The sequence below is a fragment of the Rhinocladiella mackenziei genome (genome assembly GCF_000835555.1).
Source record: "Rhinocladiella mackenziei CBS 650.93 unplaced genomic scaffold supercont1.2, whole genome shotgun sequence".
NCBI classification, from domain to species: Eukaryota; Fungi; Ascomycota; class Eurotiomycetes; order Chaetothyriales; family Herpotrichiellaceae; genus Rhinocladiella; species Rhinocladiella mackenziei.
Window position 1 is genome coordinate 3,987,963 of NW_013550603.1, and position 16,865 is coordinate 4,004,827.

At 51.7% G+C, this 16,865-nt stretch overlaps 5 protein-coding genes across 5 annotated transcripts; 2 read left to right on the forward strand and 3 right to left on the reverse strand.

Moving 5' to 3' along the window:
• Positions 1 to 29: 29 nt before the first annotated feature.
• Z518_03210 (uncharacterized protein) lies at positions 30 to 2,753 on the reverse strand (the record flags this gene model as incomplete). Its single annotated transcript, XM_013420236.1, has 4 exons — positions 30 to 171; positions 221 to 1,218; positions 1,267 to 2,447; positions 2,591 to 2,753. The coding sequence occupies 4 exons, from the start codon at positions 2,751 to 2,753 to the stop codon at positions 30 to 32; spliced, it is 2,484 nt and encodes an 827-aa protein (XP_013275690.1).
• A 3,300-nt stretch (positions 2,754 to 6,053) lies between these two features.
• On the reverse strand, positions 6,054 to 7,463 carry Z518_03211 (uncharacterized protein; the record flags this gene model as incomplete). Its single annotated transcript, XM_013420237.1, has 1 exon — positions 6,054 to 7,463. One exon carries the CDS (start codon positions 7,461 to 7,463, stop codon positions 6,054 to 6,056), a length of 1,410 nt encoding a protein of 469 aa, XP_013275691.1.
• Positions 7,464 to 9,594: 2,131 nt separating this feature from the next.
• Z518_03212 (uncharacterized protein) lies at positions 9,595 to 13,336 on the forward strand (the record flags this gene model as incomplete). Its single annotated transcript, XM_013420238.1, has 2 exons — positions 9,595 to 12,771; positions 12,821 to 13,336. The coding sequence occupies 2 exons, from the start codon at positions 9,595 to 9,597 to the stop codon at positions 13,334 to 13,336; spliced, it is 3,693 nt and encodes a 1,230-aa protein (XP_013275692.1).
• A 741-nt stretch (positions 13,337 to 14,077) lies between these two features.
• On the forward strand, positions 14,078 to 15,077 carry Z518_03213 (uncharacterized protein; the record flags this gene model as incomplete). Its single annotated transcript, XM_013420239.1, has 2 exons — positions 14,078 to 14,707; positions 14,808 to 15,077. 2 exons carry the CDS (start codon positions 14,078 to 14,080, stop codon positions 15,075 to 15,077), a joined length of 900 nt encoding a protein of 299 aa, XP_013275693.1.
• Positions 15,078 to 15,712: 635 nt separating this feature from the next.
• Positions 15,713 to 16,831, reverse strand: Z518_03214 (uncharacterized protein; the record flags this gene model as incomplete). Its single annotated transcript, XM_013420240.1, has 2 exons — positions 15,713 to 16,563; positions 16,657 to 16,831. The coding sequence occupies 2 exons, from the start codon at positions 16,829 to 16,831 to the stop codon at positions 15,713 to 15,715; spliced, it is 1,026 nt and encodes a 341-aa protein (XP_013275694.1).
• Between the last annotated feature and the right edge of the window lie 34 nt (positions 16,832 to 16,865).

The window sequence follows — 16,865 nt, forward strand, 5'->3', positions numbered from 1 at the left end:
CACCAAGTCAGTTGAAAAGAAAAAAAAATTCAATATGCTGCTTCCATGCCCATCAAGGTCTGATCAGATACTTGAGGCACACCTGTGACTGGATCGACAGGAAGTTCATCAACATATCCAACCAAAGCTTGGGCATGCAGCTTGAATGATTCACCCATGGTCTTGGAGATGCTGTCACGAATTAGTCATGTCCACCTTCGAAAAGTTGAGACCGGCTTACCCCCAAACAACCACACCATCTAACATGGTACCCCAGACACGGGCAACTGTGGAGCTCAGACGAGAACCGTTCGCGTCAACAGCATCGTCGTCAAATAAGCCGCGTACTTTCATGTACATGGAAAGTTCTTCATCGGTAGCTTCTTGGTCGTCGTGCTCGATGCGATAAAGCCAGAGACTGAGAATGGTGATAAGGTCCAGCCCGCAGAGAGGATGCTCAATACTCCAATTGGTGGAAGAAGTCTTTGTCACCCAGTTGATGCCTTGCATTGCCACAATTTCCATACATTCGTAACATTGCTCAACCACTTTGATCATTTCCTTTGTTCGCTTAACACTGTCTCGTGACAGCGTCATGGCCCCAGCAATCTCATAAGAGTTGTGATATCGCAGAGCTTCCTGAACATTCTTGAGGTCCACTTCAAGGAAAGCCCTCGTATTTCGATACACCGCCATGGAGTTGAAGATCAACGGGTGGCTCTTGTGTGGCGTGCTCAGAGGGACGACAATCGTCTCGGGTTCGCACAAATCGAGTGATCGCTCCCAAGTTTCCAAAGCAATCCGAATCTTCCATTCCAGAACCACGTCTTGGAGTGATTCGAAGCTTCTCCTCAAATTCCACACTTCAAGGAACAATGCATTGATCATCACCCGTGTTGCAAAAGCGCTGTATCGTGCGGCGTCTCCTTGGAACAGACTGTCGTGGGCTTCTCGAACAGTGATCGTGGGTGATGCCGCGAAGATATCTTGCCACGAATCCTCATCGGTCGGTTCAATGTTCCACAAGGATTCCGAAGATGGCAGTGGTAATGAGTCGAACTCATTGAAGCTGATGGCAGGAGTGTGGTTGTATGTCAAGGTCAGCATTCCAAAGAAGATGTACACAGCATAGTACGTCCTTCTGCAGCCTTCTTCCGTGACCCATTCCTCGTGTGTGGGCGGGGTGCCGGAGCGTGCATCAATTCGTAATTTGAGCTCGTATTTGTTGCCAGCAACCATCTATTCAAAGTTAGTCTCCAACAAAGAAAGCCGATACGGAACACGTACATTCGCAAGCAAACTCTTAATAGAGCATGCCCATTCCAATCCTTGGGAACCACCACTCCAACTCTCAAAAACCATATTCAGAAGCGTGCTCTGCATGGTCCACAGTGGGCATTTTCGAGAATCGAAATTGTCTTTATTCTGGAGAAATTGGTTGACAAGCTTCTTGGACCCATGGTGGAGTAAGTATGCGTTTTCTTTTTCGAAGTTGTACAAAGCTCCAATGGACAGGATGGCAAGGAGGAGAGCTGGTTCGGTGCTTTCGGGACGGAAGGTGACGGGGTGGAGGAAAGGAAGATGATGGTGGAAGAGGTTAAAGTATGTGGCCAGGTAGAGATTGACAGAAGGCAAGGGGGGTAACGTGATATCTCCGTCGCCTACTTGGTTAGCAATGATAGCTCTCTCGTCATCATTGTTAAACTGCGGAGCTTTGGGTAAAGAAAGGGGTTGGGCGGGACCAGGCGACTTGCGGTAGTTCACTGGAGATACGGGACCTGTCATGGAGGGAAAGGGTGAGAGAGCATTGGGTGTAGGGGTGCCGGAGACGGGAAAGGTGTCCGCCAGCGAGGGGAAAGCGGGAGGCAGAGAACCGCCGAGGGAGTTCTGGCGTTCCATAATGGGCGGCAGCTGTGACTGATGAGGCTGGATCGATCCCATGTGGACGTAAGGGGGCTGCGACAGGTTATCTTGGGACGACATGCTCGACATGGAATGCGCCTTTGGTTCTGACGGGCCCTGTGGCATGAAGGTGTCCCAGGGCATATGTGGCAAGCCGGTCGACGTGGTCAGATAATCGGAGGATTCGAGGAGAGAGCTTCGATCTGGAGAGAAACCGGGGATGGATCCTTCGCCGTTCTGAAGATGGCCGTTCACTGCTGCTGCCGCCTTGTGTTGGAAGTCTGTCATCAACATGGCGGCAGTTTCAAGGTCGAGCATACCATCGCTGCTTGCCTCTATCTGCTCCAACGTGCCAGGATCGATGCTAATCGAAGGCTTAGACGGAGCGGCCGCTGAGGGCGACGTCTTCGTCCCTGCGCCTGTTCCTGTCGTCCTCTTTCTACCCTCAGACTGGAGAGGCACACCGCCATCCTTTGCATGTACGGTTCGGTCGTGGCGTAGGAGCAAGTCTCGACGGACGAAGGTGCTGCGACATTTCTGGCACTTGAAGGGGCGCTCCTTGGTATCTATCCAGGCATAATGGTCAGCGACAGGTTCGATTGAAGAACATTTGACCAGATGAAGGTTTGGTTGATGGCGGGGTCAGTCAGTCTCCTTATTTGCCCCACGTCGCAACCAACACACACCAAAAAAAAAAAGGTCTACTTACGCGATCGCTCGTGTCGACTTCGGTGTTCGCTTCGACTGAAGGCTCGATTGCAGTACTGACACTTGTACTTCTTCTCGGGCGCGGAGGCCGTCTTTTTCGGGGTCGAGGTCGTCGCGGGTGTGCTGGCAGGCTCAGCGCCGGCGGCGGCGTCAGACTGGGCCATGGGTTTGTAAAAAGAAGATTAAAAGTCCTCCGACCAGGCGCAAGCGTTTCGCTCAAAAGTGAGATGGTTCAGAGAGATCGATCGCGCCGTGTTCATGCCGTGTAAAAGCAAGCCGACAGGTTCGAGGATCGAGGCGATTGAAAAAAAAGTGAGGAAGGTGGGTGCAGTGCGAGTGTGCCGCTTGGGGGGGGTTTGCTGGCTCGCTGCGTGGCCGAAGGAGAATCGGATTCGGCTGGCAAAAAAACCCAAGGTCGATCACGTGGCCTGTACGAATCTTGCAGCGCCTGATTGACGAGTTCGAGACAAAACGGCGGCCACAATTTTTGATATCAATATTATACAGATGCTATGTGACAATGACAACGATGTTGGTGCAGTATAGGAGAGAGGTGTGTGCGATGGTGGTAAAAACGAAGGAGGGGCAAGAGGCCAAAGAAGGCCGTGAGGGCACTGAGATGCCAGGCATCCCTCCTTGCAGTCCTGCTCTCCTCGCCCTCTCCCTCATTCTTGCTCAGCCCCTGAAAATTACGGTCACCACCTTACACTACTAGGCTGACCAGACCAGAGGCCACCAGACCCGCGACGCCAGTGTTCCCCCCCCCGTCCCCTCCCTCGAATGCCACCTTTCGCCTTCGAGAAATTCCCTACTGCCGCTTCCGGTCTCAATTCAGACCTTGTTTGCACGCTTGTCCCCCATTGTTGTCGAGGACATGCCCAAGAATCCGGGTCCCTGGTTTGCAAGGCAGGTTGGACCGAGGCAGCTGGGTGTTGCTTTTAAAATGACAAACAAATACAAGCTCTGCTGAAGGGGCCGCGTCGGGAGTGTTCTGTCTCTATTAGGCAAAAATGCCAGCAAAGAAGACAATTGCCCTCATTCACGAGTGGTGTTGTCACGGGACAGACTTGAGTTGCGGATGCAGGCACAGTCTTTTCCGGAGAGTCCTATCACAAAGCAACAAACTCTTGAAACATCCTTCACAGTTCCCAGCCACCCACTCACGCGCCCACTCGCCATCAAATCAATCCCAGAAGCTTCGGTCCGTACCCACGCTTGCGCCGTTGTTGCTGGCAGCGTGACCGCCTAAAGATGATGCTTCCACTCATAACATGGCGACAAGCCACGATTTGTCTCCCATTCGGCTGTTTGGAACCAATCAATTGCTTATGGAGGACAGAACAAAAGTGAAAGGCGTGGGCATATCACCGAATCAGGCAATTGCATTTGTTGATGAGGGAAAGTAGAAAGAAATCGTGGCACCAAAAAGCTGGACGAGAAAAGATCGTCATCGCATTATTTTGGTCCTGTTCCTGCATCTCCCGTGCAGCCTGCAGCTCCTGATCTCTTGGGAAACCGACTTGGGCAAAAAGATTTGGAGTTCGCTAATGCCGAAGTGAAATACACCACTTCCCACTCCCTAAGTGGGTGCACTCCCAGTTCTGACCCTCGACCTCCTGTGCCAACTCCTCCTTGACCCAGGGCGGGGCAATGGAGCTAGGAAGATTCACAATTCCTTCCGCGCGACGGCTGAAGCAACCCCATCATCCGGAGACCATCCTCGTGGACAAGACCTTGCTGGTGGGACTCATGGGTACCCATGGAGAGATGGATCGTGCCGTCAAGGAAAACACTCGATTGAGATGTCTCCTGACAAGGACTGCCACAAGTCAAACGAGTCATCGACTACCCGAGAACTGCGATTGGTACGGTTTCGGGAATGAGAACAGATCGGACATGTCGTGGAAACCGACTGCAATTTCCCCAAAAACGTTCATTGCGATTGTCTTGAACCAGGAATCACTTGCATCTCTCGCAGAGCCCCGCGACATGACCCTTGCTGGCTGCGATTGCGTTGCTGGTAATCTCATTTACCGGGCCTGGCTAGCTCTTCAACAAGGCGGTGAATGATATTTCGAGCAATGCATGCCCGGCAGCTCTTCCGCGTTCTCTAGTCTGCTTGTTATATCCATTCGAAGTATTTTAGAACGACCTCCCGATAAATCGGTGGTTGGCGGTTCCGCACGGTTGGTCCAAGTTGTGATGGAGTCTTGAAAGAATGCTGGCGCTCGTTAAGTCAAGGCCGAAGGAGCCACAGTGGACGCCGCGTCAGTGGCACCCGTCGGAATCCCACAAACCGCAAAGCTACTTACCCCCCCACTTCACAACCCACTCTTTTATGGAGACTGCAGACAAACCCTCCTCGGAAAGATGAACAATCTCCGTCAACGTCGCATCGGCTGCTGGTTCGCCATCGGCATCCCCTGGGCCTAGTCGACACCCATTCGAGAAGCTCGAAGTCACCACGATTCACTTCGGTTGGTCATTAGTTGATCGCTATCAGTTGATCGCTATCAATTGGCAGCGTTGAGGGGCATATCTTCCCGACTTTTCTATCGAACTTTGACCGCTTACTTTCTCAGAACAAATTTCAAAAAGAAAAGAAACGTGGGTCGTGACAACAAACAGAGGTATTGATTCATCGGCTATATGAGCCTCGTCCAGCTAGAGATGGGTCTCCAACAACCACTTCCCTGACCGCCTCAAATGAAGGTGTTGAGCTATGGAGCGCAAAAAGAAAATGTCCTAGGCGTCTGACACACCCCGTTCTAACCGGCTCTGAGCTATGGTTAATACGCACGTCAACGTTCAAAACTTGAAGATCGGTACTTCTGGGAAACCCTATTATTGCCTGCTTAAAGCTGTCTGCAGGAATCTCCGAAGTTGTCAACGAAGGGCCCTTGTCGAAGTTCGGAAGTTTATTCGAACCAATCATAAAGGCGTAACAACAGGATATCTTGGCGAATACAATGGTTAGCCAGCCTCTTCCGTACAACTTCGAATGCGTATGGCCTGAGTCCCTTCGTTGAGGACAGTATGTATACTTTCTTCCCAAGGCCTGCACAGTGTTACGGTGTCGAGCCGCGAACGACTCAGCGGCTCGCGTTGTCTTTTCAGGGTGAACTTATCCTGGATCAATTTCAATGCAGTCGCAACGGACCCTGCTCTTCCCCGGGTTTCTCCTAATGAAATATGCTCTGTCAGGCCTTTGAGAATCAGCTGTTCATGAAGGTAGTTGCGTGCTGCTTACAATAACGACTTCTATGCGCTGACTTGGCACACTGCTCCAAGATAGGTTTATCTCATTTCCATGGTGTCGAAATTATCACCTGAACATCGGGCTCCCGATGTAAGTGCGATGAAATCGTTTAATGAACGGTCGTCTATAAGATCTCCTAATCTTTCTTCTCATTATTGTCATGCCAACTATGCAGCCTTACCAATTCGTCATCCTCTCCCCTTTATCAATCAATGCCATTAAAGTCGATAGCAGCCCAGCACTTCCGACCCAGCGCCTTACTCACCATGGTCAAATCATCGATGTCCCCGTTCTCCCGATCCCTGGACTGCAAAAACTCACACACAGCGTTATCCGCATCACATTCGGCATCGTAATAAAATATCCCGGGCACGGTTTCGGGAGAATCGAACATCTGCCAAGAGCGATACGAGGGCGGGAAAGTTGGACACTTGGACTTGTTGCCGTCCTTAGGAGGCATCACTTCGGGCAGGGACGAGTGATCCCGCCTCGCAAGATCTGCTGGGTCGGCGCACATGTTTAATTCGCCCGAAATGAGCGAGAATTGCTGCTTCGTCCAGGCACGAGGAATCCGTTTCTGCTCGTAGAGGGCGACGGCTTCGGCGACAGTGACGGTGCCGCGGACGACTTCGCTCATGACACGGCCTAGGAAGACGCCATCCTCAATCGCCGTTGCCGCGCCCTGGCCCATGTGGTTTTGCATGCAATGACAGGCGTCGCCCAGTAAAACGACGTTTCTGAATTCATTTGACCATCGATCCATGGGCGGCATCACCAAAAGCGGCCAACGTTGCGTGTAATTGACCAATTTGATGATGGATTGGATGGCCGGGCTGTAGTCCTTATAGTAGCCGCGGAACTCGTCGATATCGACCTCCTCCATTTTCTCGACATAGTAGTCTTTGCAGAACGAGGTGACCACGTTCAGTTCCTTGCCCCCGGATAGCGGGTAAGTCATGATATATCCATTTGGACCGGTCCACATGTCCATCGTATTCGTCAGTACAGACGCGCCTTCAGGGGCCCTTTCTCGTATCTCGTCATATGAAAGCACTCCTCGGTAAGCAGCCACTTTGGACGGGGCCTTTGGCATGACTTCAGGAAAGAGATGTTGGCGAATTGTCGATTTGATGCCGTCGCTGCCGACGACCAGATCGAAAGTGTAGGAGATTCCTTTTGCCGTGGTGACCGTGGCAGAGTGCGCTGAGTACTCGAGTTTCTGCACACGAGCTCCGACGACGATCTCGACCCCATGTCGACGAGCAGACTCGGTCAACCCGGCGTGAAGATGGTCTCGACGCGCAATCAGGTGCGGGAAGCCCGTGAGTTTCTTAACCTGTTTCGGATCGACTCTGGTCACCACTTGTCCGCTAACACTCCAGGTGCGCACTTCATCCACTGTCACCAGGTTCTCTCCAATGATCTTGTCGACGTCCCAACGCAGGAGATATTTCGACACGTTGGAGAAAATCTGAATGCCGGCACCAATCTCTCCTAGTTCGGTGGCAGCCTCGAGAATCGTTACCTTAACTCCTCCTCGAACAAGCGCAATCGCGGCAGCGAGCCCGCCCATACCGGCCCCTACCACGCCGACGTGGAGCGGAACTGGAGGCATTTTGATTTATATTCCAAATTGAGGAAATGTTTGGTAACGGTCTCGCGGATGAGGGATATCAAATTCATGACATTCTTTCACGCCTAGTTAAAGGTATGCGATTCAAACCTCAATCATAGAACTTCCTTCTGACATGAGCATTCGATTCGGCCTCCGTGTTTGTCGAGAGTTTTGAACCATAAGCACCCAAGCGTTCTCTTATCGTCCAGGCTGACACTTCAGGATTTTGACAATATATTGGCGAAGCATGAGTCTTTTCAACTCAAGTGAGACAAAGAAATCGAGTCAGGTAAACGATATGCTCTTTGTATCGGCTTGGTGCGCCACCAAAAGCCGTTTCGTGGACCAAAGGACGTTCGTACTCGCATCTGTCGTGGGGGAGGGCCTGAACCGCGGTTTCCGGATTTGGGCGATTCACCAATAGAAATACAGTCAGCCTGAATGATCGTATTATTTGCAACACTAGGTACGTACAGACCAGGTCCCTCGACGGTTCTGAGGCTTATGATTTTCTTGTACTCACTCCCAACGATATGCCTCAGGCGAGCTTGGCCCAGATCAAGACGGAGCCCAGTGACACGCTGAAGCTGAAAGCCTCCGCAACCGGTAGTAGTGTGGCATGTGTGTGCTTAAAGTGCTCCATACCATGAACAGAATAGCCCTTTTTCTGTTCGGCGCAATAAACGAGAAGTTATGATTCCTTGTCGTGTCAAATCTGATATGGCGTGACACACGATAAACCGATCTCTAGGTTCATTCAAATTCGTCCTAGAGAAAGCTCGTTAGGGAACGGCAGCATTCCGTACCCCTCTCGTGCCCCCCTTTCTGCTCGGGGCACAACAGCCCCCGCCGAATCCTTTCCGGCCAGTTGTTTTCGGGCATAGCAATGACTCGACATAAACGACAGAGATCGTCCATTCTGGGCCGTATGATTCTCGTTCTGGTCCTGCGCTGTCTCGTAGCCTATGCATTCAGACACAGCAAAGCCCCATTCTCCAGACTCAGCCACCTCCGGGTTTTGTGAAAGGCGAGGCTTGATATTGTGCGAGACTTGGCCGGTTGTCATTGATGCTGAAATGTGCAAGAAAATTTGGTGACTGTTTGTGTCCTTTCCCGTCCCCTTGTTTGTCCAATTCACCTGTGGCTCAAATTAGTTCCTCGACCATTAACTGGTTGCAGGTGGGTGGGCGGCCACGCGGCATAGCCAGGAACGAGAACCGCTCGTGTAAAACACCATAGCTGGTTGGTTTCCAGGCCAAGAGAAAAAGGGAGTAAGTTCCAGGCTAGGAGTACGAAGTAAATGGTACAGCTGCTTCTACACTGTAGGAGTTCCGTAAAATGCGTCGAGACGGGGGTATGGGAATGGCATTGACCTGGGAATTTTGGCGCCGCGACGGCGGCGGTGGGCGGCTGCAGGTGCACTGGCAGGCCAGAAGAGACACTGGGCAAGGGGCCAGACACGCTCACGGTTAGGTTTGCTCATGGCCTGCCATGATTTGTTCTCCTCACCTCCTTGCAGAATGCACAATGTAGAATGCAATCTGCGGCCCAGTGACACCACCTCTGCTCTCCGCGCCTCAAGATCATCTTTTCACTCGCCCTCACCTCCATGCCCCGATTGTGTTTTGTAGTCGTCCTTTCGCTGAGAGGATTTTTCTCCCCCCTTTTCCCTCTGCGCTGACATCCTCGCTTCCTCTCTTGTTGTCCCAGATAAAGCCTCCCCTCACCCATATCCCCGTATCACTTACTACAAAAAGCCCGTTGCAGATAACCGCTTAGCGAGCCTACTGCTCGACCTCTCAAGGCTCACCCTCATCCCGAACCTCCAATCGGGGGTGCCTGTCCATCCATTTCTCCACCCAACTCATCACAGACCTCCCACCAGGGGACCACGGACCACACCTGCCACTGCAGTTGCCAAAAGACCTCTCCTCTCTACGATCAATCCGCCTCCAAACTCTTCCGTACCATAATCTCGGTCCCTCGATCACGCTTTCGCAGCTGGCCCTCAGTTTTCGCCCTCCAGATCGCGGTATTCGAATATGCGGATCCTGCCTGCCTTGCTGCGCTCGCAAAGGCAGAATCAGGCGCTTCGACTTGTCTCGGGTTGGTGAACAGTGTTGAAACGTCAATGTCACGCAACGTAGGACAAGATTCAACTTCCAAAGGCCATTCAGTCAAGTCTGGGCCGACTTTTGCCACGGCTTTCCATTACATAGAACCTATCCGACCTTCTCAATCGACCCTCCGATCCGAAAACTCCAGGACTCATCATTCGGGCATGAGCGGCCTCTCGCCGCGCCGTCGTGCAGCTCAAGCGGCTGCTATGAACGGCTATGTCGCCAGCCCTGACCTTCCTCCGCCTCCTCCACCGATCTTCGTGCGAGCCCTGTACAATTACGATGCTGATGACCACACCAGTCTGAGTTTTCGCCAGGGGGATATAATCCAAGTGTTGACTCAGTTGGAAAGCGGCTGGTGGGACGGCGTAATCAACGATGTTCGGGGCTGGTTCCCAAGCAATTATACCGTTGAAATCACCAATCCCGATGATTTGAGTGAGCCGGGGACAGGAGGCCACGATGAGAGCGAGACCAGTGCTGGGTCGGGTACTGAGGAAGATTATGAGGATGAAGAGGAGGATTCAGACACTCGCACACAAGATGACGACTCGGACTTGCCAATCGAGGGCGGCAGCAGCACTCAGATTCAAGAAGAGGCGGCGTTTTGGGTTCCTCAGGCGACTCCGGACGGACGATTGTTTTATTTCAACACGTTGACGGGTGTCAGTACCATGGAGTTGCCTCTAGAAACACCGACCAGTGCGGATGAGACTGGTCCTCGAGATCGCACCAATTTTCACGTGCCAGAACAAACGAGACCGCCTCCGGAAATGATGGCGGGAGGGTACGGGCAGAATGAAGAGGATTATGACGGCTCTGCCTCCGAGGCGGACGGTGAACAGTCTTTCCGATCTCCACGCAAGAAAGGCTCCATGACTTCTGGCAGCATTTCCACCTCAACTTCCATGGATTCCATCGACGTAAGCGCAGCCCGACAAGCCGGCAATCAAATTCCCCATCCTCTCACCAGCCCTTTTGGATCTCAATCCAATGTCTCGATGGCGCTCCCTCCTCTTGGAACGACGGCCACGTCCTTCACGGTATCTCCGCCACCGAAGCTGTCTAAATCCCCCACACCGAGATATTTCGTGGACGACGCAGTGGCACCCGTCACATGGAACACTTTGGTGGAGAATATGCGAGCTGCCGTTGATGCCTATCGACATGCCATCCGCACCCACGCACGAGCTGACTACGTTCGACGGGCAGAAGATATTTCAGATCATCTGCGAATGCTGTTGGCAGCGGGATCAGGGACCACCGACAACCACTCTGGCAATCCATCGATCATTTCGTCCAACAAAGCACTCTACCCTCATTTCCGGGAAATGATGTCCAAGTTTTCGAAACTGGTCTTATCCTCTCATATCGCCGCTGCCGACTGGCCGGGACCGGATGCTCTAACGAAGTGCCTACAAGAAGCCGATGGAGTTATGAATGGTGTATACGGCTACGTCGAGGTCGCCAGGCAACAAAGAGGAGAAGAGATTCCACGATTGATCCCGGGCTTCTTTGTTGGAAGCCATGTCGGCGGAAGCTGGCGGGACAATAATATTGAAAGTCAAGCGAATCTGGACGAAGTGTCGTTCATGGATTCCAGCGACGACTTTCGATCACGTCCTTCAGTGCCACTGGATGCCAATGTGTTGCGTCGCATTGAAGACTCGAAGAAAAATTTGACCGCTGCCGTTCGTCGTCTCGAGGAGTCACTCGTTCTCGCTGAGAAAATTGTGACTTCGGCCAGGCAATCTGCAATCGGCGACACAATCTGTCAGGGCGCGGGTGTTGTTATAGATCAATTTCGACCTTGGATCACACAGATCGAGTCGGTTGACCTTGCTCCACTCGGAAATGTGTTTCAAAAACCGTCGTTGGTGGACTTTGGAACACAGAAGCAAAAGGCCTACGATTCGATCGGTGAATTGATCGCTGCCTGTCAGGCTGTGACGGCGCCGCTGCCGGACGAATGGGCAGAAATTCGTGGTGAGTCCTTGGATACCCGCATGAGCAATGTTCGAGGAGCTTGCAAGCAACTGGACACACATACCTCCAACGTCGGTTATGCTTTGCAGCTCTTTCTACCAGCCACCGCTCTAAATGCACCCGGCGTATCGAACAAGCGGGATCACCGCGTGACAGACGGAGGTGAAACATATCAGAACCATCACTTGAGATCGGACTCATTACAGCGGCCTGCATTGGCAGATCTCGGTCAATCAAATTCTTACACTCTCGGCCAGGATCCAACAATGCCGGAGAAACTTCGCCGCCCCCCCACCAAAGACAAAGCAAGGCAGTTCTTCGGGCAGATCCCACCCAATCTGGCTCAGCTCAAAGCCAATATTGAACCTTCTTTCTCTGCGGAGGATGTCCCCTGGTATCTACAGCTCGACCACGCTGATGAGGTCACATATGATACCAGAAACGACCCGCCTCAGGTTAAAAGTGGCACGCTCACCGGATTGGTTGAACAGCTTACTCGCCATGACCGTCCTGACACGACCTTTACCACCACCTTTTTGCTCACTTATCGATCCTTCACGACGGCGACGGAACTCTTTGAGCTTTTGGTGAAGCGTTTCAATTTGCAACCCCCCGCGGGTCTGAATCGAGATGAATATCTCATTTGGGAGGAGCACAAGCAAAAGCCCGCCCGATTTCGAGTGTTGAACATTCTCAAGGCCTGGCTCGAGTTGTACTGGATGGAAAATGATGATGCTACCAGTCACGCTTTGCTTGATCGGATGATGGCATTTGCAAAGAGCACACACACCAACACCAAAATCCCCTTGGCAAAGGTCCTGACCAACATCATCGATCAGCGCATGAAAGGAGGAGAAACGTCGTCCAAGAAACTTGTTTTGACGCTGACCAATTCTGCACCGGCTCCTATCCTCCCGAAGAACATGAAGAAATTGAAATTCCTCGACATTGATCCGACAGAGTTTGCTCGACAATTGACGATTATTGAATCAAGACTCTACGGCAAAATCAAACCGGTCGAATGTTTGGCCAAAACATGGGAAAAGAAGGGCAAATCAGAAAGCAGTGATACGGCACCAAATGTGCAGGCGCTGATCCTCCATTCCAATCAACTGACAAATTGGGTCGCGGAAATGGTATTGGCACATAGTGAACTGAAGAAAAGAGTGGTGGTGATCAAGCACTTTGTAGCCATTGCCGATGTGAGTCTTGTCCTCTCGATTTCATCGAGATCAGTACTGACTGTCGCAGAAATGTCGAGCATTAAACAATTTCTCGGCCGTGACCGCCATCATTTCCGCCATGGGTACAGCCCCACTCCTGCGACTCAACCGAACCTGGCAAGCGGTCAATCCCAAGACACAGGCGATGCTCGAGTCAATGCGTCAATTGATTTCCTCTTCGAAGAACTTTGTACAATACCGAGAAACCCTTCACGCAGCGACGCCGCCTTGCATTCCATTTTTGGGTGTCTATCTGACTGACTTGATCTTCATCGAGGATGGTATTGCATCCCTGGTGAAGAATACGGAACTCATCAACTTTGCCAAACGAACCAAGACTGCCGAGGTCATTCGGGATATTCAACAATATCAAAATGTACCGTACACGCTCAATCCAGTTCCAGAGCTACAGGAGTGGATTTCAGAGAATATGAGGAATGCTGGAGACGTTCAGGAAATGTATAACCAGAGTCTGAAGGTGGAACCTCGGGAACGAGAAGAAGAAAAGATTGCTCGACTCCTATCGGAATCTGGGTTCCTATGAAAACTCAATGGACTTGACCCTGAATCAACCGGCCCTCTAGAAGTTTGCTTTGATTCTGCGGTTCTTGGAATCAAAGACCTGCCCAGCACATCTCGGCGTATATGGTGGGAGAAATTTCCTCGTCCTTCATTATTGGCCCTCGAATACTTAGGGAGATGGTCAATCAGGGTGATATGTCCGGGAATAACATGGTGCTGCAGGTGGTGCCTCGAAAGAACCATTGCTCTGTCGCTATCAGCTACGAGTTCATGCATAGTTTACGATGTTCATGCTATGGATATGAATCTTTTCACATGAGTCGGTGTCCTGTCCGTGCAGCAGAAGAAATCTGGACTGGCAAAGTGGGGAGAATTGATCGGGCGTCTCTCTCATTTCGTTTTCTGGTTATGGAAGGGCGATTTGTTCGATAGTTGTTCGCATAGACCGGGGGATATATTAACTTGCTCTTTAACTATCACGTGCCCGGAAAGGCTGCGCGGATAAGTCGCCGTTCATACTCAACTCCAATTCATGGCCTGCTCCCTCCAGGTCATACTTATCTGAAATCTCTATCCCACCTTCTATTTAGTTTTCTCCCCCCTCCTACCTGTTCTATCTCCCTTGTACATGCCTCCTCTCCCTTCTTTTGCAGGTAGATTCATCGCCCTCCCCCCCGGCTGCGCGCTTTCCCCGCACCGGTTTCTCTTTCCACGACGACGACAGAACTTGAACCTGACGAAGCTCACACAGACGATCCGCGAGATGTCGTCGATTTCCGCAATGGCAAAGCGCCTGGAGGGCAAGACGGTGCTGGTCACAGGCGCCTCGTCGGGCATTGGACGCAGCGTGGCGCAGGAATTCGCGCGAACCAGCCCCAACAACCTCAAAATCATCCTGACCGCACGGCGTATCGACACATTGAAACAGGTGGCCGCAGACATTGCGAAAGAAGTTGGCGACGGGGTCAAAGTGCTTCCTGTGAAGCTTGACATCTCCAAGCCCGAAGAAGTCGCCAATTTCATCCCCGACTTACCAGAGGAGTTTAAGGATATCGATATTCTGGTCAACAATGCCGGGCTCGTCAAGGGCATGGACAAAGCTCCCGACATCAAGGCTGAGGATATGCAGATCATGTTTGACACAAACGTGACGGGCCTCATTAATATGACGCAGGCTGTGTTACCTATCTTCAAAACCAAGCAGAATGGCGCGGACGGCGGACGAGGAGATGTCATTATGATCGGAAGCATTGCTGGCCGCGAGGGATATCCTGGCGGAAGTATTTACTGTGCGACTAAAGCTGCGGTACGGACATTTACGGACGCTCTGAGACGAGAGTTGATCGCAACGAGGATTCGAGTCATTGAAATTGATCCCGGCCAGGTCGAGACGGTGAGTTTGGAACCCGAACCCGAACCCGTTCATGCTTTATTTTCCGTGATCGACGAGATCAAACCGATTCCAGTGGAGGTAGCTAACCCTTTTTATGCAGGAATTCTCCATCGTCCGCTTCTACGGTGACAAAGCTAAAGCCGACGCGGTGTACCAGGGTGTCGAACCATTGACCCCCGATGATATCGCGGAGACCGTTGTCTTTGCTGCCGGACGCAGGGAGAACGTCGTGATTGCTGACGCGTTGATCTTCCCTAATCATCAGGTCAGTTGTTTTCCCTTCTATATATTCTCCGTAAAGTCGTCTCAAGCCCAAATGCCGCTATGGCGAGCGTGTCTCCTCCCGGTCCCCGTGAACGGTTGGTACTAGAACAGACTAGTTGACATTTTCTGTCGTGTGTGCACATTTTAGGCTTCTGCGACCGTTATGCATAGGAAATCATGATAACGCCACACTACGACAAGGGAGTGAAACGATGCGATATACGGAATGCTATAAAATGAGGCGACAGCCAGTCGAGTCCGGAGATGGGGCGCTCAAAAGGTGAGTGCATCAGGGGGTGAGATAGATGGAAAATCTTCCAAGTGGAGAGTAAAATAGAAAGGAACCGAACCGCCAATCAGGTCCAACGTCAACGCCTTGTCCCAATGAGAAGTCTGCGATTCTATCTAAGCCAAATTCTGATCGTCTCCCACCCGTTTCTCAGAGAAAAGTATCACGCCTGCGCCCGTCTACGATGCCATTCCGTCTATATAATATTCCATTTCATTACGCGCATTTTGATGTTAAAATCTCTGCAAGGCGTGGCCACTAAAGCAACTGACTCTTTTGACAGGCGAAAGGCCCAACACCAGCAGTTTCAATGCAGGTATGTACATGCTCATCATGAACGAACACCAGGTGCGTCGTGCTTTGATCGATCTTTTGTTCTCATGATGCTCTCGATCCTCGCTATGATCCCTGACCGGGTACTTGGAAGGCTTTTGCCGTTCTTCGAACCGGGTTCAAGGACCGTAAGATGCGCCGTTCTGATATCTGCCATTCTGATAATCGCTATTTTGATACTGGTATCCTCCGCCTGGATATCCTCCGTTCTGATACAGGCCACCCTGATATCGCGTATTTGCTTGCTGGTATCCACGATCATTATTGTTCTGATGCGTGAAGCTCTGTCTCTTGAATCTGCTGTTCTCACCATTGATAGGCTGAGCCTCCACATTCTCCAATTGAAAGCTGTCCTTCGGCCTGGTCAGCGTCGGATAGAAGAACAACAGGATCGCCATGACCGCGGCCATGAGCGCCGCGTCGAACGCATACGCCGCCCATTCATGCGTATAAAGATACCCATCGACGCCAATTCCGTACTCGATGACGCGATAAATGTTTCGGAACATGATCAGTCCGCTGGCAGCGTAGAGGACGGTGAGCATTTTCTCCCATGGGATTTCGGCGCGGCAGGCGGCTTGGCTCGGCGCTTTGCGGAGACGCGTGTGGAAGACGACGGTGGTGACGATAAAAAAGCCAAACAGCAGAATCTGAAGGATGAGTCCGAGAAGGACGACGTTCTTGCCTAGATCGGCGTGATCGGTGCTGCCAGCTAGGATCGAGCCGCCTGCGGCTTGGACGAAGAAGCAGAGGACGTCGCCGACGACGAAGATCTTGGTTAGCCAGGTGACGCGGACCATGGAGTACTTCTCTGCGCGGATGGCGCGGATGACGCGGCTGAGGATCATGTAGATGGTCGCCGCGAACAGGGAGGGTGCAACGAGGATCAGCACTGTTTGGACAATGAAGGGTGTTTTCTCTGTGTAGTTGTCGTGGCCGTACCCGCGAGCAGCGAAGCCAATGAATTCGACTGTTTGGTTTTCCGGTTAGCCAGTGTATATGGAGTAAATATTATTCGTTCCTGGATGTGGGTGGAAATGGAAGAGCCGAAAAAGAAACTTACAGAACCCTCCGACGATCAAGGCAGTCATGAACCATGTCTTGTTTTTCACCATCCGCCACAGATGTGCTAGAGAAAGAAGTAGAAATATAATGCATGCAATGACGGCGCTGACGAGGCTTGGGATGTAATGATAATAGTTGCGCTCCGTGCTGCTGTCTTCGTTGGACGACGCCATGATGAGAACAAATCTAGTAAACGGTTTTGAAGAT